Genomic DNA, 22,665 nt, shown 5'->3' with positions numbered 1-22,665 from the left:
CCTTTGTTTTTTAAAGCGGTCGGAGGTTTGGCTCCCTTGCAACGTATGTCATTTATTATTTCGGGTTGATAGTTTATTTGTTATTCGTTCATGGGCGGTGCGTTTGAGTTTTTTTGATGCAGGATATAGTGTTATACGTACTACGTAGTGAGTGATAGTGTTTTTTCGGGCATATTATGCATTTATATTAAAATTTAATGGTAAAGTAATGATACCCAAGCATTTTTAGAAAAAAATAATAAAAATTATTTGTCAATATTTTTAAATTTATTGCGATGAAAAGCCTCAAATTTTCTGACGAGCCGCCGCTGCTACGGACATCCCTAGAAAAGGTAAACTAAGATCACGGCGTGAAATCAAAAACTGAAATACAAACTATATAACAAAGATGACTTTGCAAAGAAACTGGATAACGTAAGTGAAAATATATTCAAAGAATTAGCAGATGTTCAATTACCAGATTTTTTACGTAACTCTGACAAAATAAAAATAAAAATATAATATAATATAATATAATGAAATATAATAAAATATGATATAATATAATATAATATAATATAATATAATATAATATAATATAATATAATATAATATAATATAATATAATATAATATAATATAATATAATATAATATAATATAATATAATATAATATAATATAATATAATATGATATAATATGATATAATATGATATAATATGATATAATATGATATAATATGATATAATATGATATAATATGATATAATATGATATAATATGATATAATATGATATAATATGATATAATATAATATAATATAATATAATATAATATAATATAATATAATATAATATAATATAATATAATATAATATAATATAATATAATATAATATAATATAATATAATATAATATAATATAATATAATATAATATAAATATAATATAATATAATATAATATAATAATAACATAAATATAATATAACTCGAGAAAATATGGTGCCCAAAAAAAAAATATTTTAAATTACTTGAAATTCAAAAATTTCGTTACTTCGCATTGAAACTAGGGGTAGTACTGCTCATTTTGAATGGAATATTTGAGTATCATTATTCATTATTTATAAATTATAATTACATACTTTATAATTTTATTCTTGTAAATATCCGTTATGGTCATTGTGAAACGTACGTGATATATGTCAATATTGTCAACTGTCAAAGTTTGTCACACTGATTTTGGTTTGGTAAATTGACAGATTGGCCGATTGACGTGTACAAAAATGGATTAGGAAATTGAAACCGAAAATCTTCAATTAGTAAATTTATAACTCAACTAGGTTAGTAATCGGTTTTTCCTCTTGATCTGAATTAAGGTTCATCCAGTAAATATTATTATTTGAAAATGTACCCAGTTTCTTTATTTGACTACTTGTTACTAATCAGTTTTAGGTCTGTTTTTCCTGTGATCTATCATGGAGGAGGAACTACTCTCTTCTGGAAGCAAAAAAGGTTTCTTTTACCAATTTTGTGCCAGGATTTCACAGGTAAATACTCTATTAGAACCTGAAAGCTCAAGTACCCCATTTTGATACTTTTTTGTTTACCTTTTGTATGAAACTAGATTCATCAAAGTACTCTGGATAAATGGACACCACACAATCGTGCCCGATGGGTAGGCACGATAGTGCTCCTCTTTCTTTTTGGTCTACAAATCATCACCAAACAGGTATAAAAAATAGTCTTATGTTTTAGTGGTACCAGGGAGTGGTGGACAGGACAGTACCTTGGCGAAAAGTTCGATGGTTGTCTGCAATCCTACTGGTCGTTGGTTTTTTGGTCAGAGTGCTTTTAGCACAGGTATAACAAATTATACGAAATTCACCTTTAAATCATGCTTTTGGGTTGATGGATATAAATTTCCTTTGGCAAAACAGTTTAATTTTGTGAAAGTTTTAGTTTTTTAATTCAGATTTTCCAAAACAAAAATATTTATCTAACTTCATTATTCATCATACTATTCCATACTTAATATATCTGAAAGATTTGAAAATTATTTGTTGAAATCATCATCAAAGACAATGGAAACATTTTGGATGTAGTTGATGTTTTTAAGTTTGTTGCAATTCAGTATACCGTCTTTCTGTTAATAAAATAATGTTGAACTTTGTGATTACCTAACAGGTCAGAATTTATGAAGAACTTTGGGGTTCATTTAACCTTTACTTGCTAAAAAAATGTTGGAATTTGAAAGGCTTTTCAGATCGGGAATTCAAAATTTTGTATGATCCAGATTGAAAAGGAAGTCAATAGTTTGGATCTTTGTTCTTTATAGAACAAAGATAATGAAACGTGCTTCGAACATATGGTGAATGTCTTTCATCATAGTTAAGATAAAAGATATAAAAATCAAAAGAGTTGTTCATTGGCCATTATTTTCAATTTTGATCAAAAATTATGTATAGATAATGTCAAAGATTTTCCCGATTTGTTGAGTCAAATAGACTTTGTGGTTCTTAGGCTCAGTAGAAGGTATAATACCACATTCAAACTTTCAGTCTCTATAACGAACTCTTCTTGTTCAGTTGAATAATATAATGTGTTTCTGTTATTGATTAATAATGCATGACAACAATTTTTGGATATTTTTGTAATACAGTTTTTGCAGTTTTCACCAAATTTATGTGAGGTATCATTATTTTTATAAAATTTGCACAACTAATCCTATCATTGGTATTCTGTCATGTAGTATATATACATATTACTGAATAATTATTGTTCTGTTCCATGGAAATTTATATTGCATCTTACAGGTTGTGGTTCCCTGCCTTTTCCACCACTTCAACATTGCATTTTTTATTATACAGGTTGGAACCTTTTCCAGTTCACATCATTGGTATTTGGTAAAATGTAGGAGGATAAAAACAACTCGGTGATATGAAAAACCTGAAAGATTTTTGAAAACAATAGAGGAAATCATAATGATGAAGTTATAATTATTTTCATCAATCAAATGAAAGGGATAAATGACTATTTGATTTGTTATAGTTTATGTGGTAATTATAATTTTATCATAAATAAAACAGAGCTCATACATTTGTTTGAAGGTGATTGACAATGTTTCGTGATGAATTTCACTAGTTCGGACTTCCATTGTCTATTATATAAAATGATTTGAAATCCCTGAAACAAGTAAAAAAGAATAATTAAAAAAGAATAGTTGAAAATAACAATTATATTAAGCAACAATAAACCTGAAATGAAATGATAGTAAAATAACCTACAAGTAAAAATATAATAATTGAATAAATAAAAATTAAAGGAATGCAAAAAGAAATTAATAAAAATAAAAATAAAATAAAAATAAAAATAAAAAGGTGTAGAGATTCCAAGTCACGTTAGTTCACGACGTTTCGATTGTTGGTATCTACAATCGTCTTCGGGTGATGACTGTCATCACCCGAAGACGATTGTAGATACCAACAATCGAAACGTCGTGAACTAACGTGACTTGGAATCTCTACACCTTTTTATTTTTATTTTTATTTTATTTATTTTTATTAATTTCTTTTTGCATTCCTTTAATTTTTTATTTATTCAATTATTATATTTTTACTTGTAGGTTATTTTACTATCATTTCATTTCAGGTTTATTGTTGCTTAATATAATTGTTATTTTCAACTATTCTTTTTTAATTATTCTTTTTTACTTGTTTCAGGGATTTCAAATCATTTTATATAATAGACAATGGAAGTCCGAACTAGTGAAAGAGCTCATACATTCCCCTTCTTTGCTAGTTAAACAAGCCAATTGAAGCTGTCAATTTCAAAATCTAATTCAATTCAGGGTTCATTGATATGAAGTCAAGATATAATATAAAATAAATTCTGCTTAAACAAATTTTAAAAAATATCCACAAGTAGTCACTCACGCCAGCAAAACGTCAGGAAGAAATTCAAAAAGTCGACGGCCTTCAAACTTGAAAAATAGTGTCACTGATCAGTGGTTGATTTTGAAATATTCGCCTAAAACTGTCAAATTTCGTTTTTTTGACTCCACCGTCTCTATTTCCAATGTAAAGAAATGCAGTGAATCTCTCAATACTGTTCCATGTTTGTTATAATCTGATATAAACCAATTTGCAATGAGATTTTTTTCATACGAACCTGTTATGTGATACATAGATGAATTAATTATTACAGTAGCTACAAAAATCTATGGAAAAAAACTTCGAGGTACGTATTTAAAAATGAAGTTGATGATGAAATCTAATGAACAAAACGTCGTATTACAAATTGGTTTATATCAGATTATAACTAATATGAAACAGTATTGAAAGTTCATCTGCCTCTTTTTATATAATTTGAAATGGAAGTGGTGGAACCATAAAACGTGATTTGACAATTCTAGTTTTTGTCGAATATTTAAAAAACAACCTCCGTTTCCGAGGTAGCAACAGTTAGATCGGTTAAAAAAAAACCTCTGTAGGATCCCCATCATTCTCAATTACAGCAAAACCTTTCAAGATTTACAAAATAGACAAACCACTATTGAATAGACAATTCTGATACACGACCATATTGCAAACAAAATTTTAAAATGTTAATCTTAAATTGACAACAAAATAGAGTTGCATTGTTTTCAATAGACATGCATTGTTCTTGTTATTTGTTTTAATTAAAATCAAATTCATCATTTCCCTGCTACCCTTGATTTTCAAATTATGTATCTTACCTCCATATTACTACTATCCTACAGTTTACAAGAACCCAATGATGAAAAATCAAGAACCTGCCATGCTTGGTTTTGTATGGTCACAAATGTATAATTCATTAATAAATATTTTTTGTAGGGATGGTACATAGTAACATATGCATTAGGTATTTATCACTTGAACCTATTTATAGCATTTTTAACACCAAAAATAGATCCGGCCATGGATTTTGATGGTAAGCTTCATTATTATTTATTTTGTCATATCTGATATAGAAAAAAAAATGAATACATTCAGAAAACGAATTTGTGTAGAAATTCACTCCTCAGTTACAAATGTCAACTTGGGAACAATTGAGAAAAATAATATAATTAGAAAATTAATATTATTAGTGTAACTAATTTTTTTTATCAAGAGTTCAATGGAAAGGTGAAAAAGGGCTTAACTCTTGTATTCATAAGAAGAAACTGAATGAAACTACAATTTTCTGCAGAATTTGTTTTTCTAAGAGGAAGTGTTTGAAACTTCTTCAATATTCAATAAGAAACTTCTCAAAAATAAGGGATATAACATTTCACTTTCAACATACTGTTGTGAATGTGGCAAGCATATGGGTCACAGATGTGTTTCAAGTAATTACAGTTGGGATTTTAAGAAAATAGATTTTCCCCATTATGTGAATAGTATAATATACAGTGAGTTTCAAAAAGTTTACACCATATGGGAAACGTTTTTATTATTTGTCAGAAAATTGTATTCCTGATAAAAATTGGTGTATTACGGGAAACTTGGATTTGAGTTGTTTAACAGTGGAAGGAAGACAGTTGGAAATTGAAGGATTTAGTGATTTATTATTCAGATTTTTGAACGTTTTTGTAATTTGGTTTTTATTTATGTTTGATGCATATGTAAATTAGGCCTACCCTTTGAGGTAACACTACGATTAAAGTGATCGTAAACTTACAGATTTGTATTATTCAATTGTTTAGCATTAATTAATTTCGACAATTATTTCTTGTCATCAAATCATACTAATATTTATTAAGGACGTACATATAGAGTGAAATATCAGTTTTGCACCAAAAAAATACTAAAAATTCAAACCATTTTCAACTAAAAACGATATACTAGTTCAAATAATAAATTGGACTAAATTTTGGATTGAAATATTATTATAGTAATTTGAGGGAGGCCCCTAAGGTGCGTATGAGATACTAGTACTCTTTATGAGGTTAGAACCATAAAATAATAGATTTTTTTTGTTTTGTTACGTAGGTGGGAGTGATTTCAAATCTGAATATTGTTTTCAAATTTAAACCGCTTTTCTAAAAAAAAAACTTTTTTAATAATTTCGAAAATAAGGGTAGTTTACTCATGATCAACATTTCTATTTTTTGTTCTCCCCTGTACACCGTTCGGAAAATTAGAGTTTTGACAACTCAAATCCAAGTTTCCTGCAATGCACCATTTTTATCAACAATAAAATTTTCTGAAAAATGGATAATAAAATAGTTTCCCATATGGTGCAAACTTTTTGAAGCTCACTGTATATAAGATATTTAATACTGTGAAATATCAAATTGGTTTACTTCAAGTTACAGTATTTGATTTCACAACAATCATTATGTCATGTTTGAGTGATATCTTTAGAGTTGATAGAAATTAGTAAATTGGTTATAATAATCTCTTGATGTCAACTTCAGAGATAAAAGTTATCACTACAAATGGAATTTGCTGTCAGAAATGTTTATATATTTAGTCACATGTTTCATTACAAAAATTAAATGTTTCATGCACATTGAATTATTTTGTTTCTAGCTGAAGACAATGGCCCTGAACTGCCAACAAGAGCAAATGAAGAATTTAGACCTTTCATTAGGAGGTTACCTGAATTTAAATTCTGGTATTCAGTTACTAAGAGTACAGTAATTGGAATTATCTGTACATTCTTCGAATGTTTCAATATACCAGTTTTCTGGCCAATTCTGGTGATGTACTTCATCACTTTGTTTTGTATCACAATGAAAAGGCAAATCAGGGTGAGTTCATTACATTGCTATTTGACAGAAAACATAAACATTAGAAACCAATAATTGAGAAAGTTGTTCAATTCTATCAGTAACAAAATTTACTGCTATTAACATACTAATATTTCAAGAGTTTTTCCACTCTTGGTAATGTTTCTGTTACTACTGCTTACTTGATTTTACTTTACAAATTCACTAAACATAATATAATATCTTCGCAAATTAAAGCGTTCTCTTTAGGTAAGTAGAAGATGACATCTTTTGAACAAATAAAATATCTACCAGATGCATTCTCGCCCATTTTAATTTGGGGAAAAGATATTATGTCACAAGTTTATGTCGAAACATTGACCATATTTGAATATATTTAATATCCATAAGTATATATTAGTATTTATTGATGTTGAAATTATAGTATGGAAACGCGAAAAAGTCCACACGTTTTTCATTTATGGTGAGTGTAGAAAAAAAAATTACATCAGTTGTTGATCAGCATTATTCTGGGAAGGTGCTAACTGACAAGACACTATTTGACAGGGCCAGGCGAAGATGATAATTTCATTTCATGTGTATGTGATTTCATTAGTTGAACTGATAATACTACCTTATAGTGAAACATGTAATGAATAACATTTATGGTGTGTAAATTGTATAATTATTATCATGGATAGTGTTTTGAATTTTCATCAAGTATCTGTTCATGGTATAACAGTATCATTACCTGACGTTTAGCTTTCAAATGCAGAGAGAACTCTTGAATCTTCATTTTGGTTTAAAGTTCTTTGTATTAAGAGATTTTGTTTCTTTCATTTGATGTATCTGGCGTTGAGTGTCGCTACTGGGATAGAATCATTTTTTGATTTTTTTTCACCTAGAAACTTGAAGAGTCTTCTGCGACCGTTGACACTATTTGATGTCTGATGATCTGGCCTCAGGAAAAAAAAAACACAATTTAATTCATGTTACCTCATTCCACCTAAGGTCAATATCGTCTTTTTTTATTTTTGTACCATTTCATATTTTATATTCTTTTTTGCCACAGTAGGTACATGATTTTTCATCATTTGATATCAATGTTTGCAGGGAAGTTTCTTGATGTTTTGTAGGATTAAAATTGAGTCAACTCGTCGTTTTTGAAACTTTTGTTTTTTATACATGAGATGCAACTATAGCGATTTGTTCAAGCAACTTGAAAAAATTTCGAAGGACAACCTGTCTCTTTTTTCTACGATTTGTTTGCTCCAATGTGACTGCAGAGCTTCTGGTAATTTTTCAGTAAGTTCTCTCAAAAGTTTAGGATTTTTGAGGTGGCAGTTTTAATTCAAGGTATAGTAGTGATAACAAAACTTCAATTATCATATCTGGTCTTTCAAAGTGTATCTGAAGTGTTTCTAAACCATATCTACATTTTCACATTCCTGCTGCAACATATTTAGCCTTCTCCTTGTATACATTTATTGAGCTTGAAAATGTTTTCCTCTCAGTATTGTCACTAAGCTTTATTACAGTGTGATAAGACTTCGCACGTAAAGATGTTTTGATCAGTTACTTTAAAAATGTCGTTTGGTATAGAGAGCAGGGCAGAGGTAGTTCTATGCTATGTTGAGAACGAAAGCCAGATTTGAATGCTAGATATTATATTGTGATTACTTATAAATTCAAATCATTTGATATTTGAGAATCAATTCAAGTACCTTAGGTAAGATGCTAATAGGTCTGAGAACGGAGTAACTATATCACAACTGCATGTTTCCGTAGGGAAGGGAAGCTCAAATATGTAATACACAAATTTATTATAAAAGTGATATATTTCAAAAACTACACCTCACGATTTGATATCCATAAACTTTAATTGAAAAAATTAATCACAACATGTTTCGCTAGCACAGTAGCTTTTTCATTCATACACTTGAAAAAGCTACTGTGCTAGGGAAATATGTGGTGATTATATTTTTTCAAATAAATTTTGTGGAGATCAAATCGTGAGGTGTAGTTTTATGAAATTACTATGGATCTTCATCAGAAAAAAAAAGTGATATATGTCAGCAGTTGGTTTTTCTAGCATTCGGATCATATGAAGGAAGATATGGTTCGAACCTACAACATTACTTTTTACTCTATCAAGAAATTTCTGTACAGTTTGTTTATCAACGGGAAAGAATTTGAAGAAATGTTTGTTCTTTGAGTGATACTTTTCAAGAAGTAATAATTGATGTTTGGTTTAGTGGAGTTGTGATTTATTACAAAAAAAATTAATAATTTCATCAATATTTTTCAATGTTTGGGGGTGGTACCACGTTGGGTTTTTGACACAAAATATTTAGATTTCATAATGTGTTGCACATGAATTGAAGGTAAGCTTTTTTCTCCCTATGAATAGCAGATGTCGTGAAGTTCCTCAATTCTCTGTAATATTCCCATGCTGGCGAATATTGTTAGCCAAGAAGCAGGGAGTTTTACAGAAAGAAGTGTTGTGATCAACTAGTGCAATGTGTTTATTATTGAATGTAGTAATCATATAGTCAACAGTATTTAACCCGTGAATTTCATCCCAGCCTATGCATATCAGATCAGCTAAGAAGTAATCTTGATGAAACTCAGAAAAGTCACAATACGAAATCCACTTACAGTTATTATTATTACTTTTGTGAATTTGTGGGAAACAATCAGGAGATTAAGTAAGGTTTGACTTCGAGTGGTGGAAATGTAATCAACTGGGTGAAGTTGAAGGTAGAAAGAAATTGATAGAATTGTTTGAATCGGTTGAAAGATTGATATTCAAGTTACCCGTTATGAATGAGAAATTGTTTCTTCCAATTCTTTGAGGCATAATAAAATATTAACGCTGGGTGGACGATATAATATTCCAAAGAAGATGTATTTTCCAGAAGAGTTTACTGAAGTTGAGTTGCTCCAGCTCTAGACTTATTTTGCTAAAAAAAAACAATATGATCAAAATTACTTATTGATAACAATGGATTTATTAACATGAACTTGCCGGGTTGTGCGTTCTTCAGGTTCTTTATTTTCGTCTCCACTCTTAGTGGAGACGATTTTTTCTTCAATTTTGTTTTTCACTGAAAGCTTTCAATAACCTTTTATGGTCCTTTGATTTTTAAATTCCTCTATGGTTAGATCGTTGCTAATGTGCCCAATGCGAAAAATATTCCTGACCTGAGATTCCTTGATTTCGATATTGAGTTTATCTTGAAAATAATCAGTTATGATTTCGAAAATATTTTCTAATATATAGCGTTCTGGGTAGAATAAAGAGAACTTTCAGTGAAACACATATCTATTAATATTTTGGGAAGCAGAGAAAATAAAAATTGAAACAGTAATGTTTTTCATTGAGGATACTGCGGACACTAAAATCTTCGAAACTTAGAAGTAAATCTTCAAAATTTTTCATTTTCTTGAACAATCCCGACTGAATAAGACTTCTGATTAACTAGCCCTCAAATACTGATGGAGTTTTATAATTTCATTATGTAAGTTCAAGCATGTTGTCTTGAGTTAAGTGCCCTTCATCATTCGTATCACAAAAAATATTATTTCAATAGTAGAGATCTTACTAGGGAATAATCATTTGGCCTGTCATGAATTTTAACCTTGGTGAGAGGCGTAGTTCCTAGGAAAACATAAACATGGGCTGACAGAAACTCGAAAGATGAACTGTGGTTTGAAGCTTTGATCTAGTTCTTAAGTGGGAAATTATTTTCTGTCTTCCAAATAAACAAGATATTCCTGAAATTTCATGAATTAATAATTTTTATCTTTGGAACTTTGTTTTTACCACAACATCTAGTAAACATATTATCTTATTTTTCAGCATATGATTAAATACCGTTACTTACCATTCACCCATGGGAAACCTAAGTATCAAGGACATGAAGAAACAACAGGAAAAGTTATCACCACCCCAAAGTGACAGAATAATGAAATAAAATGTAAAGGAGGCATAACCAAAAACATGTCAACTTTTGTACAGGAAAGGCGTGCTTACACTCTAAAAGGACAGTATAGAAATAGAATCTTTTCCACGAAAGAAACAAAATTATTGTTTTTTTGTTATTTGTATATTTTACTGTGAATATCTCTTCAGGTATTTTCTTTGTGAATTATTTTTAAGTATTACAAGCTAAATTGTTTGATGAAAAGTGTAATGAGTTGATGGGCGTTTATTTCTATTTCACTAATATTTTGTCTCTTCTGGTAAGAAATAAATTATTTACCACCCTGCTCTCACCTACCTAATGAGTGAAAATTTCAATGTACAAAGTTGCAGTCTCATAAATTATGTACCTAGCTAAGCTGTTTATTATAATACATTTCAAAATTATTTATGTTTTTGTTATATATTTTGTATTATTGAGTGTGTGAAAAAAAATTAGGACCACTTTTTTGGAAACAGCTGCTCAGAAGTTCATTTAGTTTCATTAATTCCTGAACAATTGGGGTATAAAAAGCAGACATGAAAAGTATAAAAAGCAGACATGAAAAACACAATCTCCATTGTTTCTTCTCCCAGAAAAGAAAAGCATTACATAATGGAATGGTTTAGGTTATGAAAGGTTTTATATAACCCCTAGTTATATTTATTTATGTAACCTTAAACAATAACAGTAAATTTTACATTTGAGACTTTTATTGTATGACTCAATCGACCATTGTGTGAGTTGGTGGTTTAAGCTGCAGGCTGAACGATCGATTTTTACTTGCTATCGTCCAACCCGTGTTAGGAATCACACGTTAAAAGGTATGACCTCGTTAGTCCTTAACTCGCACAAGTTTCGACTTTAGAGGGTTGTTGCTCGTAGGGGTGCGACAGCTGGTTAACTAAACATATTTTGAATATGTGTATGATTTTTGTAATTTTTCTTAGCACATATAGGTTGGAAATTATTTTTATTTTTAGTTGGAAAGGTTAACAAGCAGTTTTGCATAGATTTTTTTGTAAAAATGTTTCATATATTGATCAGTTAATAACAATAGTACATTGAATATTTATATATTTATATGCTTCTAAAAAAACGTTTTCAGAAAACAGCTGCGGGTAATGTCATTTTGTTTTATTTTAAGTGGTTCTTTTTACCAATCCCATTCTTCGGGAAGTATTGGAAATTCATTTTTGTACTCTTGAATGAATTCTTTTATTATGATATTTTGCCATATTCTCAGTCGTAAACAAAAAATTGAGTTGTACAGAGTGGGTCAAATTTAACACTTTTGAATGGAAACTCCTATTTTCAAGCCAGAAAGATGAAAACTTATACATTTCTATGTTTAATGTATAAGTTTGAAAATGTCTTTATAGGACGAAACTGCAGTAACGTTAGTTACAAATGAAAGTGGTAAAAAACATAGAAAGTTTCAATTATCTTTTCTACATTATGCAATTTAGGCTCTATTGATATGTACAGGATTATACAGGATGTCTCAGCACACCATTGAATTCTACGTAAAAAAGTGCTTTGGAAATATTTTCATGGCGATGTATTGAATCAATTGGAGTCTCTGGAGACACCCTACATTTTGTTTTATGAGTGAGAGGACATTGGCAGATCAAGATCTTCAGATGATGTAGTGCTGCAAGTTTTTCCGGGTTTTCCTGCAGCTGAAAAAGCAAATGAAGTCGCCCCAGAACGCCAATTAATTTTTATTGTTGTTTTCATTTTTATCGTTTTTTTATAATTTCATAAATATATTTTTGCAACTTCTTTTCGTAGAAATTAAAAATTTTTGACAGGAAAAAGTTACAGCAACTTTTCGAAAATGCACATTTTCGAAAAACATGCCGTAACTCAGAAACAATGATAGATATCATATACGGTTTTCACCATTAAGTTTATTATAAAATTTGACTCTCAGAAACAACCATCAGTTTTCATCTATCTAGTTCAAAAAAAGGAGTTTCCCTTTGAAAGTGTCCAGTTTGGCCCATTCTGTACAGTGTTTTTAGAGATAAACCAAATTGACAATTCCGAATGCAAACTAACGCTATGAAACATTAGTGTTCTAGTTCATTCAACTTTTTGGCACCATACGTTGTGAGAATACTAATACTGTTTTAAAAAAATGTTCATTGTTCTTCAATCATGAAAATTTCAGCCACTGCATGTAACTTCTGAACATTATTGAAAATTTTAATGAAATTATTTTTCTTTTTTGTGAAAAGTGGTCATACTCACATGCATGAATGAAAAGGAGATAATTGCTAATACCATTTGGATAATTCATTAAAAGGTATTATTTTTTATGAATAAACTTGTAAGGCATTATGTTTGACTGGTTTGAAAACGCATTTCTTTATTGTCAAGTGCTAATTATATGAACCTTCACCTTGAAAAAATATTTAATTGAGAAAAATAATTAGGAAAATTACGATAACATTTTTTGCTGGCGGATTACTGTTGATTCTACTTTTCACCAAGCAATGGGTTGGGTTGAAATTACAAAAAAAATAACCCCCCCGAAACGGGTGCGCAAGCCGATCATCTCGTTTTTACTCAATTTTCACCGCTCAATTGAAATTAAAAATAATGATTGCGAGATCGATTATCAAATGTGAATATATGCAATGGTTTTTGGGATATCCACAAAAAACTGCGATAGAAATGTGTAACAGCGGAAAATAAATAAAACGATGTTTACTGTTCAAAAGTATGCTTTATTCTGTCTTCAAATATATTTTCTAGTCACTAGTTCAATTACTCAGGTTTACATAAAAAACCAAACACAAAGAAACAAAACGTGTGTCTGACTCAACCCTAAAATGACTGATTAACTGGAGTAGAATAAAATATATAGGATTTTCCATTGTTCTAAATAACAAAAATAGTGATAATAATGTTCACTGCCAGAATGAAGGTAGTATCTCGAAGTCTCAAGCCGTATTTTCATTGGCAGCAATCACAAACTACTTAGTGGTTTGTGGCAGCAATACAGCAGAGGCAATGAAATTTGACAGATTCCATTGCTGGCACAGCATTGCTATAAAGTTCGAAATTTTATGAGTAGAACTACTTTTGTTATATTGATATTGTGAATTTCGAAATGAAGGCTAAATCTGACCCGTTTTTACACTGAGAGCTTAATTGTTATATCCGATATTCGATAAGTTTGTTTTTGTGTTATTTGAGATTTTTTTACAGTTGAATATATTAATGATTTGAAAACAAAGAATGAAGAATAGAGGAACGATCAGAAAGATATGAAAAGCTTGCATTATGTCTCGTAATTAACCATAAACTTGTCTGCGGCAATTTCCAAATATTTCCACATTTTATTGCAGCAAAAAGAATGACTGACTAAATTACGCTCTAACAATAAACAAATACTGTATTATAATAAAATAAAAAGGATATAAAACTATATAACAAATATTGTAAATAATTACATTAAAATAGAACACAACAATAAATCGCCTGGCAATTTGGAGTCAACAATATGGTGCCAACCTCATAATTCAAGACTGTCATTGAATAATTGAATATCTTGATGAGGGGGAATTTCAACCGATTGATTAGTGATATTGATCCAATTCAATTCAGCATCACTTTGCCAATTAATTCTCCAGAATATAATAATGAACCAAACTATGACGATGTAATGAATACTCGATAAAACCTTTTCATTACAGATGTTGATAAACAATAAATTCACAATCCAAGGGTATATCACATTTGATATTTTTATAGCGTTTAATTTGAAATACCTACCATCAAGATGGCGGATTGCTCAGACTGTGTTGGTGACTACTCCATCAAAAATGATGAATATTTCTTTAAATGCTGCAAAAACAAACCAAATACCAGTTATCTCGTGTGTATAAAGTGCCATAGTGATACCCATAGAAGTTGTTTAGCCCGTCAAAAGCACAAAACGAGGCCATGATAGACAAAAACAAAATCATATGTAATTACTGCAAAAACGAAGAGAATCAGAAGACGTCAACACAAAGTGAGTGCGTAATAGGTATATGAGCAAATAATTGAAGAATTGAAATCAGCTAACATTCAAAAAGATGAACATATAAACAAATTAAACAGAAAATATGAGGCATATTGCAATGAATCACTAGAAATGGAAAATAATTTAAATATCATCATACAAACCCATGAAAAAACAATAGTCGTATTAAAAAATGAAATAAGTAATCAAGCTAAATCCTTATCTAAATTAGAATCAGCCAAAAAAGAAGCAAATGAATCGGGTATACAAACCATCGCAGACGATAGTATAAAAAAGGTAAACATTTCACAAAAGGAGACACAGACGGAAATGGGCTTCCAAAATATTGATGAATCAACATTGGGTACTGATAAATGTACAAGTACACTTGAAACAGTGAAGGACACCAACGCAAAACCTGCTAATAATAACAAATCTACGGCAAAGAATAAGAAAAAGCAAAATAGTAACTCCTCTTTAATGAAAGTACAATTAAATACTAAATGCCCAAAGGCTAAAACACACTTGCCCGAAAAGTGCATACAGTCATCAAAGACAGGGAATAATATTGATAAATCAACTCAGAATAAAGCAATCAAAAAAATGCAGAGGAAAGTCCGTGCTACCGATAGGCTACATAACCAACCTCAAAAGCGACCTACAGTCAGGGATAATGAACCAAAACAATTAAAAACAATAGTAAACGGCTTCTGGGTTGAGAAAGTAGAAGGAAATCACGATCTTAATTACCAAGAAAAGGAAAATGAGCAGACACGTGTAGCAAAACAAAAACAAGATAGAAGCTTAAGAGATGAATTGGAAGAAGCTACGAAAAATCAAGGTACATTTATGTTCATAGACAATGCAAGCTCAGCGAATGGAACCACAGAAAGTTGGAAAGGAGACTCAAACAATCCTGAAGTAAATACAACAAAGAAAACGAAATCAACGATAGAGAAGCTGAACTAGGTGAGAACAAGATACTAGTTATAGGTGATCAGTATGCTGAAAGTTTCCCCAAAGTACTAATGTGTCTCGAAGGTGTCCAGGATAGTTATATCGTAAATCAAATAATCAAACCAAATACCGAACTAGCCGAGCTAAAAAAATATATCTTTCACCAAACGCTTTTATATGGGTCTAAGGATTATGTATTTGTCATGTTTAATACTAAGAACATTAGCAACAGAAAAACCTTGAACTTATCACTCAAAAATATTATTGGCCTGAGCAAATACACCAATTTGATAAATTTTTCCCCTCACCATCATTATCACTCCTAGAAGCGCATTTCGAAAACCAAGTAATCTTCGTAACTATAGGGATACTGAAATAACAGTGATCGTTATCAAATTTCGTATCTAGGAGTGAAAATACTTCTGTGGTAGAGGAACAAATAATACTTGTTGTAATTGATTGATAACAAAGGCGTCAAGTCTCCTAATTTCGGTAATGATTTTTGCTTGTTCTGTACAAGCATTCGATTCAGAAGTGACTTTCTGATGAGCTGAGAACTTTAAATTCTAAACGAAGTTAAGATGACAATGCAATATCATTGTACAATATGTTGAATTGATAATGATAATAGTGTTTGTTTGTTTGCTACAAATTTTGCAATTTCAAATAACTTAGAACGTAAATCCTCAGAACTGTATGACAACTCAATTTTATTGTATATGCTAATAATTTGATGAAAATAATATTTTTGACATATAAGCAAATCTACGGGTACAACTCTACTCATTTTGTAGCTAATTCGATTTTTCAACTACTCTAGATTCTTGAGTCTATCTAAATGATTATTGATTTCAAATGACCCCATAAAAATCAACAGATGAAATATCTGAGAAACTTGAAACCCAGTGTTACCTTTGTCCATCAGTCCACCTGCCAGGAAATTTGTATGAAAATTTGTAAATGCACGTGAAAAGCGTGTTCACTTTTTGTGGGTGCGACTTTTTTAAATTGAAAAATCTGTTTAATGATTCACCTGCTTACTATATTGAAAACCAATCATATTGGAAATATGATTGGTTTTCAATTGAAATGTGAAGCATATAAATCTGGTATTCCATTATTCGCAGATTATAAATTCCGTTATTTTTTTTTCTGTTTCAAGGAACACATAAAAAACATGATGGGGATATTATGCATGCAGACGGAAGTTTTGATCCCATATCAAATTGGGTAATCGAAGTAGATGCGGAAATTTTGAAAAATGACGGATATCACAATAAGGAGCAGTCATTGAATGATGTACACTTCGTTCGAAGTATCGTATCAGTTGAAGAAACTGAAAACTCGGTAAAATCGGAAACGGGATTTTTGAAAAAGCTAAACGAGAACAAAAGTTCACATGTTGAAAGTGATCTTCAGAATAAACTTTCCTCAGATGTCAGAAAGGAGGATGAATTTACACAAATGAAAATAACTAAACATCATGCAAAAATAAACAATAACCCTGGAAAAATTAATATTATTTCGCAATGGATATTGAATTCAAGTGAACCTACATTTGTTAACCCTCCCCATACATCTGATGAAAATAATATCAAGAGATGTGTATTGCGGAACAGAATTATGTGAATAATTTTGAGTTTGACACTCCAAAATTTGATATGTCAATAACTGAGGTTGCCTTTTCAGAAGCAAAACAATATTCACATCTAGAAGATGAGTCTTTGATAAAAACTATTGAAACCTCTGAAAGAAGTGACAATGAAGTTCAAATGATTCGCGACAATTCTAAAAATAGTAGTGGGGAGGTTTGTATCTTTAATTTATTTTTTCACAAACCAAAAATGGCCATGAAATTACTTATACACAAAATAATCTTATTGGACATGAGCAAAGGTTGATTTTTGTTAACGATATTCGTATTTATTAAGAAAAAAACAAATTCAAAGATTGAAGTGGTCATAACTCATATTGTTGAACACATACTTGGAATAAGTACAAATAAAATGGAATATTATTTTAATGAAAATATTATTATTTTTGATAAATAAATCATCTATTTTCAGATAATTTTAATCGAGGTACCGTCAAAAGAAGCTGTAGAAAAAATGATTTTTCGATAATAATAGAAGACATTCCCTTTGTCACTGACTATGAAAGGGGTATTGCGCTGTTCAGTGAGGATGTTTCACGAAATTGTTCTTATTCATATCATAATGATTCTGGGAATTCAAGTGAGGTAGGTATTTTTTGTATTAATTTATCAAATATTATGGTTGAACTACAAGGCGCCAATGAAGGATAATACAATACAATAGAGTCCGAGATTTTATTGGTAAGATCTTTTTCTATTCAGAATACCCAACGTTTTTCTTGGGTCCCAAAGGATCAACGTGCAAATAGGCCATTTTGGTACAAGACTGACTACGTGAATACAATATGATCAAAATAAACGAACACCATAAGGAACATATTTGGTGAAATCCTTTTTATTGTGCCATGTTTGAGAAACATATATAATAAAATCATTATAAGAACTCATCATATGAATGAATGAATCCAAAAAATATTGATTCAAAATTGTTTACTCTTTATTCGAATCAAATATTTTTCACAGAATATTATTTTTTTTGCGCAACTCAGAATAACAGTATAACAGAACCGAATGATTTGCACACTTTCAGCTATACAAATGAGCTGCCATTAAGCCATTTGGTATTTCCAGAATATTGACTATTGTGGGCTTCCACGTATTCAATAACGGAATCTAAAAAATATTTATTGAAGCCAGGATGCCATGTATTGTATCTATTGTCTTATTAATGATGAGTCAGTCGAATATAGTGACTGAAATAAATGAATCAAAATTATTTGTAACAAACTACATGTTGAAAATTCGATGTTTTCAGGTTAATTCAACTGATATTACTAGTTATTCATACAAGGATTTGAGTTCTGATCAAATACCGGAATCTGAAAGAATACTCCAGTGTTCCAAGGTTAGTGTTTTCTTAAAATTTTAAATTAATATAATATTGAAATAATCAAACACTTTCCAGGGTTCAATTAGTACTTCTGTAGGAACAAATGGAACTGTGGATTCATCACAGTTGACACAAAAGGAGGTGAAAATTGTTATTTCAAAAAGAGTTCATAATGCACTTTCATTATGTTTTTTTTTGTAGGAGACTGTTGAAAAAACCAAAAAAGGGCATTATAAAGATAAACGAGCATTCTGCTTCTATTGCGAAAAAGATGTTTACCATTTTCCGAGGCATCTATCTACATGGCATGAAAATGAAATAGAAGTACAGCGTATCTTTTCATATGAAAGTAGGTCGAAAGAAAGAAGAGGCGCACTAAGTGCTTTGGCAAAAGGGGTAACTTTCTCAAGAATAGAACAAGTACGCAGTTAAGACCAGTCAAAAGAGTCTCTGGATTCCAAGCTTCTACAGTAGACTTTCTTCCATGTCCCCATTGCTTGGGATTTTACAAAAAGAACAGTTTATATAGGCATACCAAACAATGTAATAGTACAACATCAGTAGTAAATGTGAAACGACAAAGCTCCCAAAGTGACGGACAAACTGCTTTACTCATGGGAATATACTTTCAACATGAGGAATTATTAAAAAAAGAACTATTTCCACGGATGAGAGCCGATGATATTACGTTGACGGCAAAAAAGGATATTCTGATTTGTAATTATGCGTACTCCTACATGAAAGGTAGACGAAGTAAAGGAAACTTGGATCTCGTGAGACAGAATATGAGAAGACTGGCCAAATTGTTGCAATATGCTGAAGAAATCAATGGTGAAATAAATGAATTGATTGATTTATTGAGACCCACATTATTTCGAGTCATCGTCAATGGAGTCAATAGAATAGGAGGTTATAACAAGGAAACTGACGTATATGAATCTCCCACTGTCGCTAGGAATTTTGGAACTTTAATAAAAAAATGTTGTGATTTAGCCTACATACTTCTACTTCAAAAACCCAATACGGAAAATCGAAGAGAAGAATTGAAAGTTCTGAAGACTCTTGTTGAATCGCAGTGGGCCAACGAAGTGTCAGCTCAAGCTGGAGACAATTTGAATTCAAACAAATGGAATGAAGAGGAACTATTACCTCTTACGACGGATCTTCCAAAACTAAGGGACTATTGGAAGCAAATGCTCAAAAAAGTTATGAAGAACTATCTAGAGATGAAAACAATCAGTATGCTTATAAATCACTGAAAGAAATACTATATACATAGATTATACTCATGAACAGAAGGAGGCCAGCAGAAGTATCACAAATAAAATTACATACTTATAGATCAATAAATCTTGATTTGCAAGAAAAAGAAAATGAATTTGAAAGCATCCTCACTGAAACAGAAAAAATCTTCTCAAATCTTGTACTAGAATTGTTATTTTATTTTCTCAAAAAATGAGACAACACCTCGATTTTCTAGTAAAAATGAGGGAGAGATTTGTGAAAGACAATGATTACATATTTCACACTGATGGAAAATCATTTTTAGACAAAACAAAAGTTTTGTACAAATATGCTGAAAAATGTGGCGTCAAAAATCCCAAAAGCATCAGTGCTACTGAGTTACGTAAGCATTTGGCAACTGTCACACAGTTATTGCAATTTTCGAAAAGTGACTTAGAGCAACTGTCCAGGTTTATGGGGCATACCCTCAAAACACATTGTGATTTCTATAGGCTCCCTGATAGTACTTATCAGACAGCCAAAATACCCAAACTTCTGCTCCTCGCAACAGAAGGAAGTTTGGAAAAATATAAGGGATTATCATTGGATGAAATTTACATTGATATGAACCCGATCGTTGAGGAATGTGACTTTGAAGAAAGAACATCTTCAATACTTGATGAAATGCCGAATAATGTCACATCACCCACTGAAAAGAAAGAGTTCATACCACATGACCAAGAACAAACAAGAAAAAAGTGTGTTCATCCAAAAATGTCATGGTCCGCAGAACACAAAAAAAATTATTGCAAAATATTTTGAAAAACACATTGAAAGCAAAAGGACTCCAAAAGAACACGAGATCACTAGGTTTAGGGAAGAATATCCTGGTATGTTTGATGATCGGAAGTGGACATCTGTGAAAGCTGTTGTTTACAATATTTATACTGGCAAACTAATTATTTCAGATTGAAGTTGTCGGCAGTCAATTCATAGGTTTTTGAACTCTCACTTCTCTGAGTAATCTAAAAAAGAGTTGACCATAGCATAACTTGGTTGCCGCCGATCAAGCAGAATACATTTTTTCTCTTTTAGTTCTCATCTTAACTTTCAACAATGTTTCATTTCGAATTCAGTGAAATAAAATACGAAATATAAAATTATTAGTTTGCATTCATATGTACATTCTCCCCGATTTCCCATTTATTTTCTAGCCCCTCTAGAAAAAAATATTAGGTTGCGCTTTACTGAAAAATATTTTTATTCATAGAATGTTTGGGCTATCATCCATTTGTCGTCAGTTTCAATACATGCCGAACATCTGTCTCGAAGGTTTGGTTTTTCAACAAACAGCAAAGCCATTGCACTTGCTGCCTCAGGAGGTTTTCTCTGAGACAGACAGCCTGGAGAAATTCAAGAATATCAACTCTTATCAACTCTTTTCTACTCTCCAGCAGTACCCACGATGTTCTCTGAACAACAGAATTTTCCTTTTCGTCAGAAACAATCTGTTTAAAAAACGATCTGTTCAAAATATGTTTTCCGTTAACCAGCTGTCACACCCCTACGAACGACAACCCTCAGAAGTCGAAACTCGTGCGAGCTAAGGATTAACGAGGTCTTACCTTTTAACGTGTGATTCCTAACACGGGTTGGACGATAGCAAGTGAAAATCGATCGTTCAGACTAGGCCTTGACTAACACGGCGGTCAATTCGAGTGAGTGAACAAAGCACCCACGTCGAACCGACCGGCTACCGACCGACCAGAAACAATATATAAGAGAATATATAGATCGTAAAGCTTCACTTTATTTTTCATCTTTATGAATCATATTATTTAATATTGCATGGACAAATTATTTTTCGTTGTCAACATGACGATAAAACTTGATTATTAATCTAAAAACATAATGTCGGTATTGCCAGAATTTTTCGAAAGTCAATCTGAATTGCTATTTCATTGAAAATAAAGTGGAAATAAATAAAAAATAAGCCAACAATAAAAACTTTATTTTTCATATTATACAATGAATGAAAATACTTGCAGAATTAAGTAAAAGAGACTGAACATATCTATCTATCTTTTTTCAACATAAAAAACTGGAATTAGAGTAGGCAACGTTGCTGGGCTCAGGATTGTGAGCTCAGATCAATAAATATGTATATTCCGGTTCAACTTGGATAGAAATATGTGTTTGGCTCAAAAAAGTAGGGAAGTTACTTTTGTATATAATCGTGACAATTAATTATCAAAAATTCAAATTGAAAGATAATTATAAAGTATATGTAACAAAAGAGCAATAGTTCGACCCATCTAGCAAATATATATATATATAATATATATATATATATATATATATATATGGGCTATGGAAACACAATTTTTGTTATTCAAGCTTTCGGAAAGTATATTTTCTCCTTTATCAAGAAATCTACAAAATAAAGATCATGTGAATATTATACAGTGATAGATATGTTACAAAAACTCACCAAAGTTAGTATAAAATATGAAAAAAGGCATATAAATCCAAACATAAAAACGAAAAGTCAAATGCAAAATTTGACGTTGAAATTTTGTTACAGCACCATAGAAAATGTGATTATTAAATATTTACACATACAGTGAGATTTAAATGTAAGTGTAAGTGATATTGAAATTATTTGTTCAATTTATTATTTAACAAAGTTAAAAAAAATTGAAATTGACTTAAATTTTGTTTATTTTTTTTTTCTGATTTTTTTTTGATTAAATTATATTATACTTATGTGAATCATTTCTAGAAAAAGCCTTTTGAATTTATTATTTTCAACTGATAAAATTTTAGTAT

General features: G+C 30.5%; 2 protein-coding genes across 7 annotated transcripts; both read left to right on the top strand.

Annotated features, from left to right (window-relative positions):
• The first annotated feature begins 1,158 nt into the window (after nt 1-1,158).
• LOC111513712 (protein RER1) lies at nt 1,159-11,060 on the top strand. Of its 4 annotated transcripts, none has more exons than XM_074175264.1 (6): nt 1,159-1,316; nt 1,423-1,523; nt 1,732-1,836; nt 4,830-4,926; nt 6,510-6,730; nt 10,551-11,060. In XM_074175264.1, the coding sequence occupies exons 2-6, from the start codon at nt 1,452-1,454 to the stop codon at nt 10,647-10,649; spliced, it is 594 nt and encodes a 197-aa protein (XP_074031365.1). In that variant the 5' UTR covers nt 1,159-1,316; nt 1,423-1,451; the 3' UTR covers nt 10,650-11,060. The 4 variants fall into 4 exon arrangements, with proteins under 4 accessions (XP_074031365.1, XP_074031366.1, XP_074031367.1 ...); XM_074175265.1 differs by lacking the exon at nt 1,732-1,836 and adding an exon at nt 1,601-1,705; XM_074175266.1 differs by having other exon boundaries at nt 1,190-1,316; nt 1,429-1,523.
• Nucleotides 11,061-11,205: 145 nt separating this feature from the next.
• LOC111513714 (uncharacterized) lies at nt 11,206-20,763 on the top strand. 3 transcript variants are annotated; one of them, XR_012465428.1, is made up of 6 exons: nt 11,206-15,640; nt 16,791-17,436; nt 17,695-17,867; nt 18,538-18,627; nt 18,688-18,753; nt 18,814-20,763. XR_012465428.1 is itself a non-coding variant. In XM_074175263.1 (5 exons), the coding sequence occupies exons 3-5, from the start codon at nt 18,421-18,423 to the stop codon at nt 19,042-19,044; spliced, it is 504 nt and encodes a 167-aa protein (XP_074031364.1). In that variant the 5' UTR covers nt 11,206-15,640; nt 16,791-17,436; nt 17,695-18,420; the 3' UTR covers nt 19,045-20,763. The 3 variants fall into 3 exon arrangements, 1 of the variants encoding a protein (XP_074031364.1); XR_012465429.1 differs by having other exon boundaries at nt 11,206-17,436; XM_074175263.1 differs by having other exon boundaries at nt 17,695-18,627.
• Nucleotides 20,764-22,665: the final 1,902 nt, after the last annotated feature.

This window comes from Leptinotarsa decemlineata, unplaced genomic scaffold (assembly GCF_025532065.1).
Source record: "Leptinotarsa decemlineata unplaced genomic scaffold, Ldec_3_MD MMD2_tig00001019_RagTag_RagTag, whole genome shotgun sequence".
NCBI classification, from domain to species: domain Eukaryota; kingdom Metazoa; phylum Arthropoda; class Insecta; order Coleoptera; family Chrysomelidae; genus Leptinotarsa; species Leptinotarsa decemlineata.
This window is presented reverse-complemented; position numbering and strand designations above follow the sequence as displayed.